General features: G+C 34.9%; 1 protein-coding gene across 1 annotated transcript in view; it reads right to left on the bottom strand.

Moving 5' to 3' along the window:
- Tlk1 (tousled like kinase 1) overlaps positions 1-26,776 on the bottom strand; it is a 139,350-nt gene that overhangs the window by 85,213 nt on the left and 27,361 nt on the right. The window contains exon 2 of the mRNA XM_047543133.1: positions 271-389. Coding sequence (XP_047399089.1) covers positions 271-389 — 119 coding nt within the window. The remainder of the gene's footprint in view (positions 1-270; positions 390-26,776) is intronic.

The following is a 26,776-nucleotide window of genomic DNA, read 5'->3' on the forward strand; positions in this document are numbered from 1 at the left end:
TATAGGGTTGTGAAGCATATACCTCGGTGGTAGTCACTTGCCTAGCATGCGCAAGACCCTGGGTTCCACTCTCAGCACCACCACCAAAAAAAAAAAAAAAAAAAAAAAAAAAAAAAAAAAAAATCATGTTTATAAATACTATTGTTTCAAACATATTATAAAAGTAATAATAATTTCCTATTAAGCAAGTACATAAAGTTCCTTTACAAAATATTTTGGGCAATTGAATACAGAAAAAGAATATTAAAGAAAGATTAAGGTTTTACTCACTTTAGCTCCAACACTGCAACTACCAGTGCTCCCAGTGCTCCCACTTGCAACTCCAGTAAATCTAGCTTCCAATAACTCTTGCCTTCTTGGATCCAGACTATGAAGCTCATCCATTGCACCTATTAAGAAAAATAAAAATATATATACATAGGCAGATCTGTACATGGGTATAGTTGTGCATGTATGTATTCATGTATAAACACAAAATATACAGTTAGTTGTCAATGAAAATTCATTAACAAATGCTATAAACTGATGAAATTAAGAGACTTTTAAGATTTTTATAATATTCACACATTTATCAAAACATCCTGACAGTCACAGTGGCATATGCCTGTAATCCCAGTGACTTGGAGGCTGAGGCAGGAAGATTCCAAGGCCAGACTCAGCAACTTAGTGAGACCCAGTCTCAAAATAAAAAACAAAAAGGACTGAGAATGTGGCTTAGTGGTAAAGAGCCCCTGGGTTCAATCCTCAATTAAAAAAAAAAAAAAAAAAAAAAACCCAAAAACCCCCAAACCACACAAAAATCACCAGACAGCAGAGTTCCAACACTTGACTATAATCCACAGTAAGAAATATATTTTCCTTCCAATTCAGTATACAGATACATATATGCAAAAATAAGTTTATCACAAAACACTATACTATGGAAAATACTATAGTAATAAAAGTCATATGATATCTATTCTATTCTAATCCCTTAAAGGGGGGAGTAGACAACACTAATTATGAACCATTAAACTGATTTCACAAGCCATTAATGGACCACAAAGTCCACATTTTGAAAAATATCACTTTCATAATGTAAGCTTGTACAGAATTTAGACCTGACATTACCACCACTTAATTTTATTTCTATATACTTTATCTAGCTCACTACATTTTAAACCAGTAAGGATTATTTTGTCCTTGATATTTTGTCCATTGATATGTCCCTGAAGATATTTTTGGTACAGCTGTCCCTCATTTACCTGGGTGATTGTTCTAGGACCCCATGGATACCAAAACCACAGATGCTCAAGTCCCATTATACTTTAAATAGTCTCTAGATAACTTATAATACCTAATGCAGTGTCAATGCTATATAAACAGTTGCTATACCATATTGTTTAGGAAATAATTACAAGGGGAAAAAGTCTGTACTTCTTTGGTACAGCTGCAACATTTTTCCGCCCAAACATTTTCAAACTTGTTGTTGACAGAATTCATGCATGCCAGAAGATGAGGATATGGAGGGCCAACTGCACAGCTGATAGTTTTAAGTTTTCACAAAGTAGACGAAACATACACATGGTTAAAGCAAATCACTGAGGTACAACTATTAAACAATCACCTTGAAAATTGGGGGTGGGAGGATTTGGCACTCTTGCAGACTAAAATAGTCCTTCCACACACCCTAATTATTCTAAAGTTTAATGACTATTCCTATACACTTTACCTTTTAAATTTCCCTTACTTTCCTTTCAATCTCATCTGGATAGAGGACTTAGATGAACAGTGACCACCCTTCCACATTTATTTTATCCCTGTACCTAAATATATCTCCCCCATCCACTCCTCTATTTTCCATCTCAGAAAACATAGAAGAAAGTTAAAAAGCTAAAGTCTTTAACTCTTGCTTTTGATCTCTTCTTTTTGTTATCTATAAAATCTTACATTCATACATACCCCACCTCTCTAGCATCTTCTTCCTCCTTTACCTCCTTTTTTCCTAGTTGGTTTTCTTAAAGGTCCACCTTGGCCTGAATCTCATGCCATTAATATAATCATCTAATTCTCTTCCCCAAACTTTTCCCACATCATCCTTATTATAGCCAATGCTGCCAATTTTCTCTAATCCTGTTAGTACATGGAGAAGTACACTATTCCTTGATAGGGGACTGGGGTTGGGGGAACAGAAGCAAAACGAAAATAGTTCTAGTATTCAAAATTCTACCATATCTTTCTGTTCCCTCGTTCTCTTTTAACTATGACTATCACCCAAGATATCTAATCATGACCTTCTGTTCTCTTTTCAGACTCCCTGTGGCTCAAATTTAGGATTCTCAAACCAAGCACCTATATAACAAGTATACCAAGTCTTAAGCTTGACACTGGGTTACAATCTACTGAGGTTTTGCTTTATAAAAAACCTCTACTGGTTCTTCAATGGCACGTGGTCATTTTGAACATATTGTCAAATTTAAAAACTAAGTATAAAGTACTGGCATAAAGACTGACATAAAAATCAATGGGTCACAACACTCCAGAAAATAAACCACCACATGAAATGATTGCGTTCACCAAGACCATTCAACAAGGCAAGAACGGTCTTTTCAACAAATGGTGCTGGGAAAACTGGATATCCCCACATGCAAAAAGTTGGACCCATGAACTGTATATCATATTTAAAAATAAACTCAAAATGGATCCATTGCCTGCCTTACACCTATCCATCACCCAACGCACGAGGTTCACCTCCCGATTGTTCGACAACGGTCAGCAAACTGATCGCCGACCACCAGTGGAGCACCAGCTGCCTGCTGTTGCCTGGAAGTTCACTGTTACAGTACCTGCAGGTTTGATGACATGTGGCTGCCGCCATTTTGAGACAAGGGCCGGCCTCGTAGAACACCTGGCCGGACTGACTGAGCCCCATCTCCAGGATCCCTCAGCCCCACCCATCACTCCCTGCCTCTGGGGCCCTCACATCAACTGACTGCTCTCTGCCGCCAGGACCCCCAACCAACTGATTGCACCCGGCCTCCAGGATCCCACAACCACACCAAACACACCCGACCTCCAGAACCCCAGTCTGACCAACAACGCCCTGCCTCCAGGACCTCCAGCTAACCACGTCCACACCCTGAGCTGCAGCTCCCCATTTGCCAACACATTTCGAAGCCAGAGCGGCCATCTTGGATAATCCTGGAAGCTGTAGCTCTGATCTTTAGGTGGGGCAAAACCCATCCTGAGACACCTGCTAGAGGCTTGAAGCTCATTGTCAGGTACCTCTCATGCATCGGGCTACTGAACTCTTGGAGGTTTCATTACTATATGACTGTTATACTATAGATTTTCTTTTTTCCTCTTATTGAAAAAATTTAAGCTTTTATTTCTTTACTTTTCTTGCTCTCTTTTCCCTTTGTTTACCTGTTCCCTCAGAGTCTCTTTCTCCCTTTTTTGCATGCTAACATCCAATTTCTTTTGATTACACTCTCACCCTTTCTATTATCTAGAACTTCTGTGTATTCTTTTCTTATCCCATTAACAGCCACATTCTACATCCCTCTGCATCCTCTTTGTCCTCCATTTGAAACTGCAGACCTTTTTGCAAATCTCTTTGTTTTACTGAAGATAATCTTTGAACTCATTCTGTTTATTATGACTATTTTGTTATTGTCCTCATAGGGGCTATTTGGTCTAGGATTGCATAGTGTCTGAATTGGGCACTGCTAATATTGATCTTCCCTTAAAGAAAGGGTTTTGGAAACCTATAGGACTACTATAAGCCTATAGGGGGGAATCTGTAATACCCTAGATCTGCACTGCTAGAGGGGAAGATACATGAACAACATGAAAAAACAAGGGAAGAAAATGATCCAAACAAATCTAGATTCTATATTAATAGAATCCAATGACAGTATGGTAGAAGTGTCAGAAGAGGACTTCAGATTATACATGATTAAGATAATTCACGAAGCAAAGGATGACATAAGAGAGCAAATGCAGGCAATGAATGATAATACCAATAACCTGAAAGAGCAACTGCAGGAAGCAAAAGATCATTTCAACAAAGAGATAGAGATTCTCAAAAAAAAAAAAAAAAAAAATGAACGGAAATCCTTGAAATGAAGGAAACAATAAACCAAATAAAAAACTCAATGGAAAGCATCACCAAAAGACTAGACCACTTGGCAGACAGAACCTCAGACAATGAAGACAAAATATTGAATCTTGAAAATAAAGTGGCCTAGAGAAGATGGTAAGAAATCATGAACAGAATCTCCAAGAACTATGGGACATCACAAAAAGACCAAATTTAAGAATTATTGGGATTGAGGAAGGCACAGAGATACAAACCAAAGGAATGAACAACCTATTCAATGAAATAATATCAGAAAATTTCCCAAACCTGAAGAATGAAATGGAAAATCAAATACAAGAGGCTTACAGAACACCAAATGCACAAAATCACAACAGATCCACACCAAGGCACATTATAATGAAAATGTCTAACATTCAAAATAAAGATAGGATTTTGAAGGCCGCGAGAGAAAAGCATCAGATTACATATAGGGGCAGAACAATACGGATAGCAGCCAACTTCTCAGCCCAGACTCTAAAAGCTAGAAGGGCTTGGAACAATGTATTTCGAGCTCTGAAAGAACATGGTTGCCAACCAAGAATCCTATACCCAGCAAAACTAACCTTCAGACTTGAAGATGAAATAAAATCCTTCCATGATAAACAAAAGTTAAAAGAATTTACAAATAGAAAGCCTGCACTACAGAATGTTCTCAACAAAATATTCCATGAAGAGGAAATGAAAAACAACAATGGAAGTCAGCAAAGGGAGGAACTGCCTTAAAGAAAAACCACTCAAAGGAGAAACCAAGCCAACTTAAAAACCAAAAATAAGTCAAATGACTGGGAATACAAATCATATCTCAATAATAACCCTGAACGTTAATGGCCTAAACTCATCAATCAAAAGACACAGACTGGCAGAATGGATTAAAAAGAAAGACCCAAAAATATGCTGCCTGCAAGAGACTCATCTCATAGAAAAAGACATCCTCAGACAGAAGGTGAAAGGATGGGAAAAAACCTACCATGCACATGGACTCAGTAAAAAAGCGGGGGTTTCCATCCTTATATCAGATAAAGTGGACTTCAAGCCAAAGTTAGTCAGAAGGGATAAAGAAGGTCATTTCATACTGCTTAAGGGAACCATAAATCAGGAAGACATAACGATAGTAAATATTTATGCCCCAAACAATGGTGCATCCCTGTACATCAAACAAATCCTTCTCAATTTCAGGAATCACATAGACCACAACACAATAATTCTGAGTGACTTTGATGCACCACTGTCACCACTAGATAGATCTTCCAAACAAAAACCAACCAAAGAAACCATAGAACTCAATAACACAATCAATAACCTAGACTTAATAGACATATATAGAATATTCCATCCGTCAACGAGCAGATTCACTTTCTTCTCAGCAGCACATGGAACCTTCTCAAAAATAGACCATACGTTATGCCACAAAGCAGCCCTTAGGAAATGCAAAAAAAATAGAGATACTGCCTTGTGTTCCATCAGATCATAATGGACTGAGAATAGAAATCAATGACAAAATAAAAAACAGAAATTACTCCAACACCTGGAGACTAAATAATATGCTATTGAATGAAACATGGATAACAGAAAACATCAGGGAGGAGATAAAAAAATTCTTAGAGGTCAATGGGAACGACGAGGACGCTATGAAAGCGGTACTAAGAGGAAAATTCATTGCATGGAGCACATTCCAGAAAAGAATGAAAAGTCAACAACTAAAAGACCTAACATTACAGCTCAAAGCCCTAGAAAAAGAAGAACAGAATAACAGCAAAAGTAGTAAGACAGGAAATAATTAAAATCAGAGCTGAAATCAATGAAATTGAAACAAAAGAAATAATTCAAAAAAATTGACAAAATAAACTCAAAATGGATATCATAAGACCCAAAACTATTAGAAAAAAACATAAAGGGAACCTCATGACATTGAGTTTAGCAATGATTTTTTGGACATGACAACAGGAAATAAAATAATAAATAAATTGAATTTCATCAAAATCACAAACTTCTGTGCACCAAAGAATACAATCAATAGAACAAAAAGATATTTCATAGAATGGAGAAAATATCTGCAAGTCATCTGTCTGAGAAGGGTTTCCTATTTGGAACATATAAAGAACTATAATGCAACAATAAAAAACAAAATACAATTTTAAAAATGGACAAAAGATGTGAATAGAAATTTCTCCAAAGATGACATATCAATAAGCACATGAAAAGATGCTCAGTAACATTAATCATTAAGGAAATGCAAATCAAAGCCACAATGAGAAAGCATTTCATATCCATTTAACATTATGATTATATAGAAACAAAAAACAGGGGCTAGCGATATAGGGTTATAGCTCAGTTGATAGAATGCTTGCCTAACATACCCAAGGCCCTGGGTTCAATTCCCAATACCACAAAAAAGAAAAATAAAAAAAGGTTGGCAAGTGTTAGTATGGATCAAGATTGTCTCCCAAAGGCCTGTATATAGAAGGCTTGTTCCCTAGTCAATGGCACTACTAACTGGGAGGCAGTGAAATCTTTAAGATGTCGGGTCTGGTAGAAGGAAGTTTATTTTTAGGCCATTAGAGGTGAGCCCTAGAAGTGGATATTGGGTCCCTGGGCCCTTCTTCTTTTTCATTTTCCAACCACCATGATAAGCAACTTTGCTCTACCATGTGCCATGATATGCTACTTCATCATGGGCCCCAAAGCAACAGGATCAATTGAACATGGGCTGAAACCTCTGAAAGCATAAGCCAAAACAAACTTTTACTCTTTTCAAAGTTGATTATCTCAGATATTTTATTACACTAATGGAGAGCTACCAACACAACAAGGAAGTGGAACCCTTGTGCAAAGTTGATGGAAATTTAAAATGGTGTGGACACTATGAAAAAAAAGTATGGCAGTTCTTTAAAAAATTAAACACAGAATTATATATGACCCAGAAATTGCTCTTGTGAGTAAATAACTGACAAAAGTGAAAGCAGGCACTCAGATATTTGTACTTCCATGTTCACAAGAGCATTATTCTTAATACTCAAAGGTGGAACCCAAATGCCCAACAATAAATGGATAAACAAAGTGAGGTACATACATATAAGAGAATATTATTCAGCCTTAAAAAAAAAGTAAATCTTAATGTGTGGTACAATATGGAGAACATCGAAGACATTGTACTAAGTAAAATAAGCCAGTCACAAAAGGTCAAATAATGTACAACACTTCCTGTAGTCAGACGCATACATAAAGTACAAGGGTGGTTGCCAGAGTTGGGAAGCTGTGTGGAATGAGGAATTAAGTGTTCAATGGGTACAGTTTCAACTGGAGAATGTGGAAAAGTTCTAGAGATGAATGGTGTTTATGGTAAGACATTAAAGTGAATTTACTTCATACTGCTAAACCATGCACTTTAAAATGATTTAAATGGTAAATTCTGTATTATGTACATTTACCACAATTTAAAAAACAAAAACAAAAACAAAAAACATATTGATCAATTGGTTTTATTAAAACATTTAAAATTTTGCAAATTCAAAAAGCAGCTACGAGGTAAAAAAGCAAATAAAAGACTGGAAGAAAATATTTGCAAAACCTATGTGTTATATACAATGCCCACCCTTTGGCTTGGTAACTGATGGCACACCAGCACTTAGCAAATGAGAAAATAGGTCCTACTTTCAGCTGGACTGGCCCAGCATCTTGTTTCCTATTGTTTTTCTCAGATGTTCAGCTTCCTCCAAGACCTCAATCCTCCCACATCAGATCTTAGGAGAAACTATACCCTCAAGGAAAAGAAACAACTTTGTAACCTAAAACTCTTACCCAACATTGCCTTACTTCTTCAACACCTTCTAACAAGTTTTTAAGATCTTTTAAAGAGGCAATAAATCCAAGAATCCCTGGTCTAACTCTTGGCACGTAACAGAGGCTTAACAAATGTTAGTAGTATTATCTATAAATCCAGTCTTGAATACTAGAGACTTGCTAATCAAAATGCAGTCCACAGATCAGCAGCAACTGATCTTGCAGCAAGATGCTAACTCTTGGGTTCCTCTGTAGACCTATCAAATCAGAATGTGCATTTTAACAAGATCCTCAGGTAATTAGTATATGCATTAGTGTTTGAGAAGCACTGTTGTAGAACAGGGATCTGCAAACTTTTTCTTTAAAAGGATGACTCATAAGTTATTTTAGTTCTCACAGGCCAACAGGAAAAATCAAGAAAAAAATTCTATAAACTTTATTAAATATGATATTTCATAATATGTCAGCTAATAAAAAGAATGGATTTCTTTTTTGGGTGAAAACACCTCACTTCACTGGGGTTTGCCATCCTCAAAATTATTGCAAATACTCATCTGTGAGTTGATCTGCAATGAGATTTTATGTATGTATCTTTGAAAATATCTTTTCACAGACAGGCACTACCAAATAATAATACCAACCTACAAGCATATGATTTTAATTAAGCATATTTATTAGTTGAAAGGTGGGTACAGAATTTTATTAGGTTCTTCTTTTGATATTTGTCTTTGTTATTAAGCTGCAAATTAAACACTTCCAATTAAAAGTTAGGCAGAAGTTCCTCAAATGCACAATTAAATGGACTTTAAAATATGGAAATTTCCTTTGCATTTGCATCAGCATCTGAAATGCTGTTGGAACTACAGTTTTAGGCTAAAAAATATATCCATTCAAATTCATGCAGAATGAAGATCTTTGAAAGCATGAGAAGTATATGAAACAGTTTGGCATTACTTGTGAATAAAATCAGTTGTCATGGAAATGATTATACTGCACTTTAAGTTTCACACAGAAGCACCATTTTGCCTTGTAATATTAGGCTAAATTCATTTAAAAACATCAAATCTGCAGGAAAAAAACTAATTTTCAAAACTAAACAGTGTCTGATAATAGTGGTTCAGGGTGGTCAATCCTCTTTTTTCAGAAAAATTTCAACCTCAGGTTTTAGCTCAAATAATTACCAAAAAACAAAAACAAAAACAAAACCTTACCAATGCTAACCCAGTAGAGATATTCAGTCTCTATTCCTAACAAAAATTCATGCAATTGATGCTAGTTTAAGAGTGAGTGACATTCACAGGTGGCAGTACTAATTAAATATACACAACAGATTCAAATATTTTCGGCAAATTACCGGCTGATGAATGACACATGAAAAACCACAGACTCCAAACACCTCACATTTTCACTAATTTTGTAAATCTGTCCAACTAAACCTATTTACTGCCCCACACGTACGTTATTACCATTCATTGTAGCACATCTTAGTGGATTCCACTTCATATTGTGCTTAGTGTTTTCTTAACTTTGAAAATATTCTTCTCTGTAGTTGTTACAAAGATTCAAAAAGGTTAAGTTTTCTACCACTTCAATTTTGGTATCGAATCCTTCAATAAGCAACTAAGTAGTATCAGTAACATTTTTCAAGCCATTAAGAGCCTAGGAAAACTACTCTAAATCATTTGCTTTATTTTTTAATTGACTACAGATGTTGCTTCAAAAGTCTTCAACTCTTAAATCAATTGTTCTTGCCAAAATGCTAATTGTTTACAACAAGTTTATTTTCTCCAGACCTAGTTTTTTTTTTTTTTTTTTTTTTTTTTTTTTTTTTTTTTTTAAGACTACTTATAATCAAACACAATTTAATTAACTTGACATCAGTAAATGGTTCTCCTTGCTTGGCTAATAAGCCAGTTGGAACCTGTTTTGATGACAGCCTTATTTTCATTTTTAGGAAGAAATTATGCTATGATGAGATATTTCACTGTATTTTGTTTGTGTGATTTGTTTTTGCAGTGGTGGGGATTGAACCCAGGGCCTCACACATGCTAGGTAAGTACTTTACCACTGAGCCATATCACCGGCACAAGATATTTCATTTAAAATTTTATTTTTGTGGTATACGCTTAGTCTAGTAATTTCAACATGTTGTACTTTTCTATCATAGCTATAGTGTTACTGCATATTAAGAACAGTGTTTTGGTGGTTGGTTTCATTTGTTGGTAATTTCCACAAACCCAGAGTGCTGGGGACTCGAACCCGGGCCTCCAGCATGAGAGGCATGCACACTACGAGATGGGCTATATGGCCAGAACTCAAACTATCCCTGTTCGCTGATGACATGATTATATATTTAGAGGAACCTGGAAATTCCACCAGAAAACTTTTAGAACTCATAAGTGAATTCAGTAAAGTAGCAGGTTACAAGATCAATGCTCATAAATCCAATGCATTTTTATACATAAGTGATGAATCTTCAGAAAGAGAAATTAGGAAAACTACTCCATTCACAATAGCATCGAAAAAAATAAAATACTTGGGAATCAATCTCACAAAAGAGGTGAAAGACCTCTACAATGAGAACTACAGAACACTAAAGAAAGAAATTCAAGAAAACCTTAGAAGATGGAAAGATCTCCCATGCTCCTGGATAGGCAGAATTAATATCGTCAAAATGGCTATACTACCTAAAGTTCTATACAGATTCAATGCAATTCCAATTAAAATCCCAATGATGTACCTCGCAGAAATAGAGCAAGCAATTATGAAATTCATCTGGAAGAATAAAAAACCTAGAATAGCTAAAGCAATCCTCAGTAGCAAGAGCGAAGCAGGGGGTATTGCAATACCAGATCTTCAACTCTACTACAAAGCAATAGTAACAAAAACGGCATGGTATTGGTACCAAAATAGACAGGTAGATCAATGGTACAGAATAGAGGACATGGACACAAACCCAAATAAATACAATTTTCTCATACTAGACAAAGGTTCCAACAATATGCAATGGAGAAAAGATAGCCTCTTCAACAAATGGTGCTGGGAAAACTGGAAAACTATATGCAATAGAATGAAACTAAACCCCTATCTCTCACCCTACACAAAACTCAACTCAAAATGGATCAAGGACCTCGGAATCAGACCAGAGACCCTGCATCTTATAGAAGAAAAAGTAGGTCCAAATCTTCAACTTGTTGGCTCAGGATCAGATTTCCTTAACAGGACTCCCATAGCACAAGAAATAAAAGCAAGAATCAACAACTGGGATAGATTCAAACTAAAAAGCTTTCTCTCAGCAAAGGAAACTATCAGAAATGTGAAGAGAGAGCCTACAGAGTGGGAGAATATCTTTGCCAACCATACCTCAGATAGAGCGCTAATTTCCAGAATCTATAAAGAACTCAAAAAGCTCTACACGAAGAATACAAATAATCCAATCAACAAATGGGCTAAGGAAATGAACAGACACTTCACAGAAGAAGATGTACAAGTAATCACCAGATATATGAAAAAATGTTCAACATCCCTAGTAATAAGGGAAATGCAAATCAAAACTACCCTAAGATTTCATCTCACCCCAATTAGAATGGCGATTATCAAGAATACAAGCATCAATAGGTGTTGGCGAGGATGTGGTGAAAAAGGAACACTCATACATTGCTGGTGGGGTTGCAAATTAGTGCAACCACTCTGGAAAGCAGTGTGGAGATTCCTCAGAAAGCTTGGAATGGAAACACCATTTGACCCAGCTATCCCACTCCTTGGCCTATACCCAAAGGACTTAAAATCAGCATACTACAGAGATACAGCCACATCAATGTTCATTGCTGCTCAATTCACCATAGCCAGATTGTGGAACCAACCTAGATGTCCTTCAGTTGATGAATGGATAAAGAAACTGTGGCATATTTATACAATGGAATATTACTCCGCAATGAAGAATGATAAATTATGGCATTTGTAGGCAAATGGTCGAAATTGGAGAATATCATGCTAAGTGAGATAAGCCAATCTCAAAAACTAAAGGACGAATGATCTCGCTGATAAGCGGATGAGGACATATAATGGGGGGTGGGAGGGGCTAGCATTAGGTTTAGGGTTAGGTTTAGAGTTAGGCTAAGGAGAGCAGTAAGAATGAAGGAAAGAAGGACTGTGTAGAGGGAAAAGAGGGGTGGGAGGGGTGGGAGGGGTGGGAGGGGTGGGGGGGAGGGGAAAAATATAATAAACATCATTACCCTATGTAAACGTAAAAATAAATAAATAAAAAAAAAAAAAAAAAAAAAGAACAGTGTTTTGCTATCTAAACAACAAAATAATTAAAACTCCACTGTGCCTTAAAAGCATACCACTCAGGGGCTGCTGGTGTAGTTCAGTGGGGTAGTACATGCTTAGCATACGCAAAGTTCTGGGCATTTCCAGAAACATACACACAAGATGTGCGTGTATGAGCACCAAAGTCCATTATTCTTTTCTTGTTTTGACATGTTGGCTATGCACTGGTAGGAAAATAATTATTGAACACTGGCAACAGATATGGCACTCAAAACACTGTCAAGTTATAACTGCAGTATTGTAATCTGCAGCACACCAAAAAAGCAGCACCAAATGATGAGAATGGCAAGTATGGTTGTCAAAACTACTCATTCTGCTATTGCAGTGCAAAAGAAGCTGACTGTATTTCTAGAATACCTAACTGTATTTATAGATACTGAAATTTCACATGTCACAAAGTATTATTCTTCTTTTGATCTTTTTTAGCCTGGTAAAAATACAAAAATACATAGTTTGCTGACTACTGTTCTAGAAAGTTCATTTCAAAGATTTCAATAGTTAAGAACTCAAACTGCCCTTTCTGATGCTTACCCAAAAAGTCAGTCCCCAGCTTACAAGGGATGAAATGTTCTGAACGAAAAGTAATTTTACCACAATCTATTATTTATTATATAATAAATGTTTATACTTTGAAAAAAATCATAAAACATATTAAAGACTATGCCGTTCTTAAAAGAAATCTCATTTCAAAATATAACCAATTGTCTTCTAAATATGCTAAATGCTACTATTCTTACTAAATTGTTCCCCCCAATTTACAATTGTATACCGACAACATCATAAAAAACAAAGCTGTCACGGACTAAACTATGTATCAGTCACATTCCACATGAAAAAACATTTTAAAGAATGAAGCATACAATTTTGTTCAATCAGAGTAGTTTGTCATACCCATTCTAATAAACATTTTCTCTTCCTTGTTCACCTTTTGTCTTTCATACAACACTAACACACTCACTCAATAAATGTTAGCCATTATAAAGTATGGCCTTCCAAGGTGGCAAAGATGATGTATTTGAACATATTATGAGTTCTGGTGAGTCAACACTACCAAGTTCTACCACCTTTATTTGTGACAATAAGTTTTTTCATTATGTAACTTTTTAAATTATTTAAGCCTTCACCTTTTTTTTGACAGATAGTCAAAACAAAATCAAATATTTAGAAAGGGTGTTTTTAAAGGCTAATACCAGTTACCAAAATACAAAGAAAATCAATTTGTTCACTGAAATCTTTATAACGTATATTCTACTTCTGCTGAGCCATCATCTTACATTTTTAACTTAAAACTTTCTGAAAACCATAAAAAACTCATTCCAGATTTTGTTACTTTTCATATGATACCTGATAAACTAATGTTTACAAAACAGTTAAGGTTTCTCTTCTTTTAATATCTTTCATATTATGCCTGGTAAGGCAAAGAACGTTTTTATTATAAAATAAAGATGATAAACTTAAATCAGTCTAACAAGATAAAATACTCCACTTAAGTATTTCCTTTTTATTAGTTTTTTTAATGCAATTAAAAGTACAAGAAACATATAAGTCCAGGCCATACCATTTATAATACTCTAGAATTATTTGATTGTCTTAAAACATCCATTTTCAAATAAAAAGAATATTCTTTTTTCATTGACAGAATTTTACATCATACACCCAGCGAACACAGCTATTATTTTTGTTGACTATATTATATTCCATCATTTATTCTGCAATTTGATTCCCCATTTTAAAGTCAAATAGTCTAATTATCTGGCAGTTAAATAAATACTTTAAATGAGTTATCACAAACCAGCCCAATGTCTCTATTTTCTAACAATCTCACATGAATTCAATAAAAATATCTCCATTTTTCTGATTTCTGACATTAACACTTAGAACTTAATCCATTTTAAAAACTGGCATTTTTTTTTTTCCAAAGGAAAATGTCACAATTTCTCAGTAATTCAACCTTTCACCACTAATCTGAAATACCTCTCTGGTTATCCATCATACTGTACATAAATGTAAGTCATTTTTGTACTTTATCCTGTTTCATCAAAATATTTATCTATCTCTAAGACACATGTATCTATCCATCTATTTACACTTGCCCATATATATGCATTGTACATATATAGACACATATGTGCACTTCACAGATAGTTCCTCCAAATGACTGAAAACAGTAAGCAGAGAGCAAATAATATGGTCTACATGTTTAATTACATAGGATGGTAGTAGGCAAGAAAGATCTGAGCTAGAATCACTTCAAGTCAGATTTTTTTTTTTTAAAGAAAACTTGGTCATTTTAAACACTTTTGTTGTAACCCTTACAGCAAAGAATTCATATATATTGAGATCGAATTATTCATAAGATAAAACTTGCATCAGAGGTAATTCTTTGGGTTTCTGTTTCTCCACACTGTCATGACCTTAAAGAATGAGAATAATTTCAATTTTATTCTCATTTATAAAAATTTATGTCTGACAACTTTTCTTTCATCAAAACTAAACACAACATGTAAGTGGTATAAGCTTGGCCAAGTTCCTTAAGTGCTCTACAGTTCAGCTTCCTTATACATATAAAGTGAAGATAATAAAAGTATATATGTTACAGAGAGTAAAATGAATGTTCTTTTGAACTAAACCTATCAGGAAGCATTTGATAAATGTGAACATGTATGTATGCTAACATACAAGTGTTCAATAAATATGAGTAAATATTATATATACTATAAGCTCCCTTTCAGTTTTCCCCTGCAGTTAGAAGTTGCTAGTAGGTAGAATGGCATATACTTCAATGCTGAATTTCTTTATGTTAATGTAGTAGCAACATAATTAACCAGGTTCTTCTTCCTCTGGCCTCAGGTTTATAATTTCTATTTTTAAAGTACTCTCATTCTCTCTCTCTCTCTCTGTGGGTATATATGTAGACACACATATAAATGTGAGTATAAATACACATAGATATATCTTTATACTAGATCTTTTTTTTTTTGGCAGAGGGACACACTAGGAATTGGACCTAGGGGCACTGTACCACTGAGCTACATCCCCAGCCCTTCTTTATTCTGAGACAGAGTCTTACTAAAATGCTAAGGCTGGCCTCAAACTTGTAATCCTCCTGCCTCAGCCTCCTGAGTAGCTGTGATTACAGGTCTGTGCCACCACACTTGGCACTAGACCATATTTCCATATTATCATATCGTTATAATTTTTAAAGTAAGGAAATTGAGATATCATATTCTCTTTTTGTTACAGCTCAACTAACATTCACTCATCTAACATCTCTATCCCAAAAGGAGGGTCCAGAAGAATGTGTGTGTATGTATATGTGAGACAGAGACAGAAAAAGAGAAAGAGCATGTACTTAAATGTGCAGGAAGGAATATTCTCCAGGAAAGCTGCAAAATACAAAGTAGGTAAAATGTGACCTGTTATTTACCTTCTCCTCACTACTATTAAGTCAACTGATATCCTGCCTCTAACCAAATTATTAATTACTGATGAATCTTTTGGGGTTTGATGTCTTTCCAAATTATTAATATACTAGGTGCTTATTGAAATAAACTATGGAAATATCAAAGTGAAAAATCCCAATGCTCCTCTATCAACCAAAATTCCATCCTCAGAAGTAATCATTTGATATGTACCTTAAAAAGAACAGTGATGATTTATTGCCTCATGGTACTCCTTGGCCTATTCTTCTACTCCAATAATGCGGGATGAAAGAAGGACCATAAAACAGCTTTTATTTCTTACAGTCCATCTGCAGCAGGGAAGTAAATCCTGACCAGGAAGGAAGCTGTATGTACCATATATGTAAGAAGTCCAAGCCAGGCAGAGTAGCACATGCCTGTAACTTCAGCGACTAGGGAAGCAGAGGCAGTAGAATCAATGGAAAGTAGAGTAGCTCAAGGCCAGCCTCAGCAATTTAGCAAGACCTTGTTGCAAAAAAAATAAAAAAGACTGGGGATGTAATTCAGTGGTAAAGCACCCCTGGGTTCAATTCTCAATACCACAAGTGGGGGAAAAAAAAAAAAGAGTCCAAGTTGCATACTACCCACATATTCAAGCACAATCTAAAATAACATATTGTAATAAACTAGGGTAGAATATTCTAAATGTTCACACAGTGAATTCACTAGAATTGTAATTTTATCAACATCATCTACAACATCCTCTCAAGACTTCTAAAAAGGATTTCTATAAATATTGCAGTTATATTGCTTTAGGGTTAAAAGGGTGGGCTGTGAGACCAGACTGCCTGAGATCAAATCACAGATCTGCAGTTAATGACCTTCTCATTGTAAAATCCTGATAAATGTCTATCTCACTGGACTGTTCTAAGGAGGTCACAAGATTAATTCATAAAGTGAATTAAATGAGATAATGTATATAAGCTCCTTGGAGGCTCCTGGAATATAGAGATGATAATTTTTACATACTATTATGAAGTTCTAGGAAAATAAGCAACCTGCCCCAAACTGCAAGCCCAGTAAGTGATATAAAAAGAGAAAGCGGAGCTGGGGTTGTGGCTCAATGGCAGAGCACCCGCCTATCATGTGTGAGGCACTGCATATAAATCAATAAAAATAAAGGTCCATCGACAACTAAAAAAAAATTTTAAAAAGCAACATACAGGACCCTTCATTTTTTTAATTTAGTTTACTTTATACTGGGGATTGAACCAAGAGGTGCTTTACCACTGAGCTACATTCCCAGTCGTTTTTACTTTTTATTCTGAGACAGGGTCTTGCTAAGTGACTTAGGGTCTCACTAAGTTGCTGAGATTGGCCTCAAACTCGCCACCCTACTGCCTCAGCCTCCTGAGTTGCAGGGATCATAAGAATGTGTCACCATGTCTGGCAACAATAGGATCTTATCAGCAGACAGTAAAACATTCCTATTTACTCCCTTAACTTTCTGCTTATCTAGCAAAAACTGTCAAATAAGAAAAAAAAAGGTTTAATACCAATGATTTCCAACAAAAATAGGTTACTCCGCTTAGGAATGCTACCTATCCACATAGGCATTTTTAATATAAAATTTCCTTCTTGATGAAAATAAAAACATTCTTTATCCTTCCCAATTCTAAATTGCTTCAGATGATGTCAAAAGTTTAGGATTTAATACATGAATTAGCACATACGGCACATTAAAATAATAACATTCTTCTAGAGACACATTTCCAATGATCAAAAATTTCAATTTTATAATTACTTGCAACATTAATGGAAATATCGACTTGTAACTTCAGGTAAATATACAGTATAAGCTACAAAAATTAATTTGAACGAAGGATGAAAAATTATTATAAGGTTGAGCTCTATGAAGTTACAGATATTCAACCCATTTTTCTATATATAAAATAGGTTCAGAAGATTCACCCTAACAGTCAATGATCATAATAGTCTGTTATATACTTAGTGTCTCCACAAATTTTATGACTGCCTTTTTTGGACAGTATCTGGGTTCTATCATTCTCATTTGTGTATATATAATCTAAAGGCTGCCAAGACAGAGTAGCAAATGCAAAGTCTATTATAGTCGTGTGCCTCAGTGGCACTCAAATTTATACCAGTTTTCCAGCAAATCTATATAATCAGTTAAAAATAGTGAGTTATACCAAGTTTTCTTTCACTTATACTTTTCTTTTTTTCTTTTCTTTTCTTTTTTTTTTTGCGGTGCTGGGGATCGAACCCAGGGCCTTGTGCTTGCAAGGCAAGCACTCTACTGACTGAGCTATCTCCCCAGTCCCTCACTTATAATTTTCATTTAGTATAATTTTCTGATAACATTTTTTTCCCCAATACTAAGTTATTTGTCTTATGAATAAAAGAATATGCATTTTTAAACTGGTCATGAGAAATAAGTAATTTCACTTCTTTTTCTACTAAGGGGTAAACAATAAAGAAAAATGTAAAAACTCAAAAAAAGTAAAGTTGAAAACATCCCATCTACAACCCCACTACCCAAAGATAACCAATGTCAACATAATGGTTTCTCCTAGCCTTTTTTTCTTCATACATTTTTTTTCAACAATTAAGATTATGCTTTGTAATCTAGGGTGCTTAGGAGACCAAATAAACAAGCTTGCAGCATTCAAAGATGTTTTAAACATTTACAATTTCAATCATTTGAAAAATAAACAAATCTGCAAGTTCACAATAAATTTATCATTCGTTGGGAAATGCTACTAAATGAGAGAAACTGCATAAAACCTCAATCCACCCAATTCTCAGTTTGCATTTGTTTTCCTTAACAGGAGTCATATGCTCAAAAACTCAGTTACTCCAACTCACCTGCCCCACTAAAAAACTTCTATTTTTAAAAAATGTTTCCCCCAAATATCCTTAATAAAATTAAATAATGAAAATGACAGTAGCACTTCTTTGCTATATAAAAAAGTTTCAGATAAATAATAAACTTATGTATTTATATAAGCTCATTGCATGCTGATAATACTACTTTAATAATACAAGGCAGTATAGTTATTTTTAATAAAATTTTTAAAAATTTCTTACAAATATGTTTTCTAAGATAAAAGTCTTAAAGAACCAGGTGCAGTGGTGCGTACCTACAATCACAGCTACTCAGGAGGCTGAGGCAGGAAGATTACAAGTTAAAGTCCAGCCTGGGAAATTGAAACTGTCTAGAAATAAAAAATATAAAATATTGGGAATGTGGCTCATCAGTAGAGTGACCCTGGGTTTAATCCTGTACACCACCACACACAATGCAAAAGCCCTAATGGAACACAAACTTTGGTGTTAAAACTGATGTGTGTCAAAACTGTATGAAAGGTACACTAACGTTTATTACAAAATTTATCCTACTTTGATAAACTTTTTAAATTTTTCATAATATTTATCAACTTTCTATATTTTCCTATATTACTGCAAGAAAATTTGTGTTTTAAAGGCATCTGCAAATTTCAGAGGTAGACAAGTTGTCTGGCAATTATCACTACTGTCTACTGTCTATACTAATTACTATTCTATATCCTACTTTTTTTTCCAATTATACAAAAGCAATTTTCCATATTATTACATGTTTTCTTGAAGATTATTTTCACGGCTATCTAACATGCCATTATATAGATGTACAATAATATATTTCATTATGCCCTGAAATAAAGGAGACTACGGTGGGTTCTGATTTCTTCCCACTAAAAGCAATGCTTTATCGACAAAAATATTTTTACCTAAAATGTTTTACTTGAATTTAGGATCATTTCCTGAAAACAATGATCCCAAAGAATGGTAGGAAACATGATAATTCTATGCCGAGACTGTCTATGCACACAATTCTGTTATATGCCAAACAGTTGCATCCCTCTGGGAATACACTGAGAAGATATGCACCCCAACCCGCCCCACCAAAAAAAATACCTGGATGCAGAGTCTCTAACAGGTCTCTCTTGGTAGGTACATCATATATGTTGCTACATCTTCACTGATGAGGGAAAAGTAAGATCTGTGTGACCCCTCTGGTATGGAAGAGAATATAGAGATGCCAACATATAGATTCCTCTAGACTCCACCCATATGCCCTTCTTCCTCAACAAACTGGCTGTGAATCCTTATTATGTCCCTATAATGTATCTCAGTCATGAGTACCCCATATGCTAAGTTCTACAAGTCCTTCTAGCAAATTTGTGAACACGAAGGTAGCCTTTGGACCATGTGACAAAATATTCAATGCACATTCTGCCTGCTTAGACCACTCCAGAAGAGGTTGACAGAACACCCTAGGCAAGACCTAGTGACTGCCCTGATACTGGAGGTTACAAAGAACCCAGTTAATTTCATACATCTCCTTCCCCTATCAATACAGGCATATGCTCTGAAATTCCCTGTCAGACAAAGTCATTTTCAGTTTAGAGGTACATCTGTTAGTCAGCTTATCTTCACAATCAATAACATAAGCTCAAAGAATATTTTTGGTCACAGAAATACCAAGGTGCATAAAGAGTAGCTAGGACATAAACTATGAATAAATATTTCTTGAATGCATATTCTCAAGTATCCTCAAACCCTTAAATTGAACAAATGTGGTCTAAAAAAAACCAAAACTAAATCTGAATCTCAGTTCCACCACTTAGTAATTCTTAGTCTCAATTTCCTTGTTCCTAAAAGGAGAATAAACGTCTAATTCACTGGCATGAAGATTAATGCAACACTATATATGGATAAACTCCTCTTGGCATACAACAGACATTCAATAACACAATACTAACCAAGCATAGTTTATTAAAGCTCAATATAAAACTATATAATAATGAAAATACAAATGATATAAGCTGACCTACTTCAGATAGAAAATTAAATACTAATAGTAATTAATAGTAATAGTAATAGGCACTAAAATTAAGACTACTGGAAGACCTAGTTAAGGGAGAATACCATGAGTTATTTATGAAGTATTAATAACTTCCACATTTCTGCCTAACAGTAGATTCTGAAGAGGATGGATACATGCACATCTGCTAGGTGGCCAACATAGTTGTCCAGAGAGAAAATAATAGCTTGAACTAGAATTGTATCAGATCAGAAGGGCATCTAGGAGACAAAACATAGACTTGTTGATAGACAGAATTTAAGAAGCATAGCAAAATCTTCCACTATATACATGGGCAGATAGTAGTAATAATTGGCACTAAAATTAGGACTACTGGAAGACCTAGTTAAGGGAGAATACCAAGAGTTCCTTTTTGAAGAAAATGAATTTAGGATGTTTTAGGCGCACAGATCAGAAAGGACAAAAGTGAGTTTCTTTCAGGTCTTATTTATCCTTTTCACCCAACAATAAGGACAGAGACTCAATGAAAGTCTTGTTCTATAAGCAATGGTTCAATTATCATTAGTAAAGAGCATGAGATGACAAGAACGAAGAAAAGGAAAAAAGTCCAGCTCAATGGAGAGAAAGAAAAAGTAAAAAGAAGATGAGAAAAACTATTTTTAATGACCATCTAGATATTAAAGAATTCATCCATGGTAGGGATTATTTATATGTTCAATTCTATTATAAATTACTATGCCTAAGTCAAATAAGACATTGCTGGGACTCACACTATTAATAAAGAGTAGGACAAAGTGAAAGGAAAAAAAAACTTGAAGTGATTTCAGTTGTGCATGTCATAAGCAATTTTATGAACCATATAAGGCTAAACACTATGCAGCATCATAACTCTCTAGACTTGTGTGCTTAATACACTCTTCAATTATACTATACAGTCAAGGGGTGACTGAATAATTCTATATGAAACAAAAATCAGTCATATCTTTGTAGTTACATTATATACATTTTCATATTTTCAGGTTACTGTTTATATTCTTCAGAAATAAATTATAGGATGTTTAGTTTCTCTATTAGATTGGCATTTAGAAAATCAGAACTTCCACTTATGGTTCTCCCCATTCTCACAAGATATTACTCTTATAAGGAGCAGATTGTTAATTTACTTAATTGTATTTTGTGGACACTGTAAGAGGGGAAAAAACAGCATTGTTAAAAATATAACTGGTTAACAACTTAACTAAAAAATGGGCAAAGAACTGAGACATTTCTCCAAAGATGATATCTAAATGGCCAATGAGTATACGAAGATGCTCAAATTCATTTTTATATATAAAGGAATTGAAATCAGTCAGTGACATCTGTACTCCCACATTCACTGCAAAATTATTCATTATTTACAACTGCCAAGACATAGAATCTACTTAAGCATCTATCAACAGATAAATGGATATAGAAAATGTGGCATACACACACCCACACACAAAATGAAATATTATTCAGCCTTAAAAAATGAAACCCTGTCCTTTGTGACAGCAAGGATGAACCTAAAGGACATTATGCTAAGTGAAAATAAGTTGGGCACAGAAAGATAAATATCTCTTATATGTGGAATCTTAAAAAGTTGAACTCAAGCTTTGGAGGTTGAGGAAGGGGGCTGTGAGTTCAAAGACAGTCTCAGCAACTTAGTGAGACCCTGTCTTAATTTAAAAAAACAGAAAAAGGGCTGGGGATGTGGCTCAGTGGTTTAGTGTCCCTGGGTTCAATCCCTGGGAGTGAAAAAAGAAAAAAAAAAAAAAGAAAAAGTTGAACTCAAAGCAAGGAGTAAAATGGTGATTATCAGAGGTGGTGGGGGAAAGGCAGGAGGAAACGCTGGTCAAAAGGTATAGTGTTTCTGTTAATAATAAAAATTAAAAATGTACTATATATTTCAAAATAAGCAAGAATGGAGGAAGGAAGCAAGAATGGAGGAAGGAAGGACTGTATAGAGGGAAAAGAGGGGTGGGAGGGGTGGGGGGGAAGGGGAAAAAATAACAGAATGAATCAAACAACATTACCCTATGTAAATTTATGATTACATAAATGGTATGCCTTTACACCATGTACAGAGAAACAACATGTATCCCATTTGTTTACAATAATAAAAAAAAAATAAGTAAGTATATTTCAAATGTCTCTCCATAAAAAATAAGTGAGGTGATAGATATGTTAATTGGTTTAACAATTCTATACTGCAAGCATATATTTAAACATTACATTGTACCCCATAAATGCACATAATTATGATCCATCCATTCAAAATGTTGGTTATGAAAAATCAATTCCAAAAAACCAAAGGTTGAAAGTTCTCTCTGATATGTGGATGCTAACACACAAAAAGAGTTGCAGGGAGAAGAGAAATTCACTGGATTAAACAAAGGAGAATGAAGGGGAAGGGAATAGGAAAAACAGTAGAATGAATCGTATGTACTTTTCTATGTTCATATATGAATACAAGACCAGTGTAACTGCACATCATGTTCAACCACAAGAATGGGATCCTAATTAGAATAAGTTATACTCCATATACATATGTCAAAGTACATTCTACTGTCATATATAAATAAAAATAACAATTTTTTTTTAAAGTTAGTTATAAAAACAAAGATGTAGTCAGGTATAATGGCACATGCTTGGAATCCCAGTCACTCAGGAGGCCGTGACAAGTGCATCGCCAAGTTCAAGGCCAGCCTGGGTAACTAAATCTGACCCTCTCTCAAAATAAAAGTAAAAAAGATGGGTGGTAGCTCAGTATTAGAGCACTTACCTAGCATGTATGAAGCCCTAGGTTCAATTTCCCAGTACTACAAAAATGAGAGATACAGTGGGAATGTAAAATCATACAGCCTTTGTGGAAACCAAGACAGCAATGGCTATTCCTCAAAAGATTATAAACAATTAGCACAGGGTTCATCAATCCCACTTTCAGGTACATGTCCAAAAGAAATGAAAGTACAGTCTCAGAGATATCTGCACATCCACTTGAAGCACTGTACATAATAACCAAGAAGTGGAAGTAAATAGATAAACAAAACAAGGTATGTGTACACTGTAGAATATTATTCTACCTTAAAGATTAAGGAAGGGAATCCTGAAACACGATGCAACATGGATGAACTCTGAAGACATTATACTAAGGAAGTTAAATCACACAGGAACAAATATTATATGATTCCACTTATCTGAGGTATTGAGAGTAGCCAAATTCATAGAAACAGAAAGTACAATGGTGATTCTCAGGGGCTGGAGGCAAAGGAGAATGGCAAGTAAACCACTGTTTAATGGATACAGAGTTCTAGTTTGGGAAGATGAAAACATTTTGGAGACTAGTAGCAAAACAATATGACTATATCTAGCATTACTTAATTTAGAAATGATCAAGATTGTAAATTTTATGTCATGTGCTCTTCATCACAATTTTAAAACTCTTTAAAATATTTGCTCTAATCAACAGAGCTAAAAATTCTGGTCTCTGACTTTTCCCTACTAAAAGACTAAGAAACAAAGCCTCTTTAATTTAAAACTTGAAAAAATACTTGAATAACTGGATGACTTGAAGTATTCGACTTCCTCAGGAAAAATTATGCCATACAGAGGTAAGCAGCACTGCCTGTTTTTATACTAACCAGAGGTTTACATGTATAGTTTTACTTTGTTTATGCAATACTTGGGACTGAACCCAGGGGTGTTCTACCACTAAGCTACATCACTAGCCCTTTTTATTTTTGGAGACAGGATCTTCCTAAGTTGCCCAGGCTGACCTTGAATTTGCAACCCTCTTGCCTCAGTCTCCCAAGCACAGTTTTACTTATTTATTTATTTATTTATTTATTTATTTAATGTGGTGCTGAAGATCAAACCCAGTGCCTCACAGGTGCTAGGCAAGTGCTCTACCACTGAGCTACAACACCAGCTCCAGTTTTACTTTTCTTAAATGATGTGGGGATTTAAAAATATCCCAAGAAGACCATTTTATTACAAGTAAAACTTATGTGAAATTCAATTTTGTGTCCATAAAGGTTTCAACTATATTCATTTATTTGCAAACTATGGTTGCACTCACAATGAACACAAAGAGAGACTGCAACTCTAACTCTAAAAGAGAAGTTGCTGGGGCTACGATACAGCTCATTGGTACAGTGCTTGCCTATCATGTACAAGATCCTGGGTTCAATCTGCAGTACCACAAAAAAAAAAAAAAAAAGAAAGAAAGAAAGAAAGAAGGAAGAGGGAAGATTGGAGAGGGGCAGGGAGGAAAGAATAAATATCACAACTAATATACTGATTCAATAATGTGATGCTTGAGAAATAAAAAGTCAGTCTTTGGTGGTTTTCTGATTTCTACCACCAAGACATCTACATAAACTGGACATGGCAGCACATATCTATAATCCTAGTAACCCAAGAACCTGAACCAGGAGGATTACACATTGGAAGACAGATTGGGCAATTTAGACAGATCCTGTCTCAAAATTAAAACTAAAAAGGCCTGGGGATATAGCTCAGTGACAGAGTTCCAAGTTCAATTCTCAGGAACACACACACACACACACACACTCACACAAAGACATCTACATGTATGCCCAGGCACATATGCATCCACTTTATATATATTTATTTTTTGACAGTGCTGGGGACTGAATTCAGGGCCTCACACATGTTAGGCAAGTACTTTACCACTGAGTCACATCCCCAGTCCCAATCACTTCATTTTTAATACTAGAATCTGGAATAAGCCTAAGCCTTAGGAATAACTGTCTTTAGTTATTAAGCGCTTTGGGCACTCTTAGTAAATAAAGGCTTTATACAACTACGTAGTTATATAGCTCTGTGTTCTCAAATAATTTGGGCTGAAAGTCACTTTACTCAAATTTAGAAAAGGAATCTTTAAATACAGTTAAAATGTACAATAAAAGGTTGGGGATCTTAGCTTAGTGGTAGAATGGCTTGCCTACCACACATAAAAACCTGGGTTCGGTCCCCAGTACTTTAAAAAAAAAAAAGTGTGTATGTGTAAAATTGCTGAGAACTAATGATAATTTATAAAATGTGCATCACTTTTAACAATCTCTTAAAAGAGTTTTTTTAAAGCAGGATAAAGTGGGTAGAGAGAGGGTTTGTAATTTATCATATTAGTTTGCAAAGGTAACTACCATGTTTACTAACATTAGAAATTTTGGACAGTGTTCTAAATAGCCATTCATTTTTGTTTAAGTCACTTAACTTATTAACACAAAATTTAAAATAGAATAATTGCTGAATACGAAGATACTTAAAACAACATATGTATATATTTATCCTGATTCTAGAAAGTAGAGAATAGATGATCACTATAAATTGATCCTAGTAAAGAGACTAGCAGATAGCCTGGAACACTAATTTCAAAAGTGTCTATTTCAAGCCTCCAAAATTTCAGAAGACAGTATTTTGGGGATAAATTGACCTAATTTACCTCATCCTCTAAAAAAAATCCCATTTTGTCTCAACCTAGAGAAGAAAACTAGATAGTATAAACAAATGTAAGTAATCCTAACATACAAATTATTAGACTCCTTGTAGTTGGGATTATAGTGAAAGTAAGCACTGACAGCAAAGAAGCAGTAAAAACAGGTCCATGGTAACTAAGGTCCAAGATGAACTGTTTCTACTTCTATACCTCCTTAAAAGACAACAGATCTAGATAATATTACGATCAAGCAATTCAAAATATCATTCTCTTGAACAAATTTTTCAAGTTTCAAAAAATTCTTAAAACATCACAAATAGGCTGAGTATGGTGGTGCACACCTGTAATCCTAACAGCTTGGGAGACTGGGGCAGGAGAATCTCAAGTTCAAAGCCAGACTCAGTAACTTAATAAGACCCTGAGCAATTTAGTTAGACCCTATCTCAAAATAAGAAATAAAAAAGGACTGGGGATATGGTTCAGGGGTTAAGCATCCCTGGGTTCAATACTAGTACCAAAAAATAAAACAAAAACAAAAACCACACACCACAAATAGAAAAGAGTAACAAACATGTGGAACACTGCTTAATCTCTTGGTAATCAAAAACTTGTAAAAATAACCTAGGAATACCATACCTACTTAACAAACCAAAACACTTCTTAAAAACACTACCACCAGAGCAGCAATGTTTCCATTCAACTGCATCACATGTGTGGTGCTAGTAGTACTATAATTGTGTGCAACTCATAATACAGTTAACACCCATAAAGACATT

The sequence above is a fragment of the Sciurus carolinensis genome, chromosome 3 (genome assembly GCF_902686445.1).
Source record: "Sciurus carolinensis chromosome 3, mSciCar1.2, whole genome shotgun sequence".
NCBI lineage: Eukaryota > Metazoa > Chordata > Mammalia > Rodentia > Sciuridae > Sciurus > Sciurus carolinensis.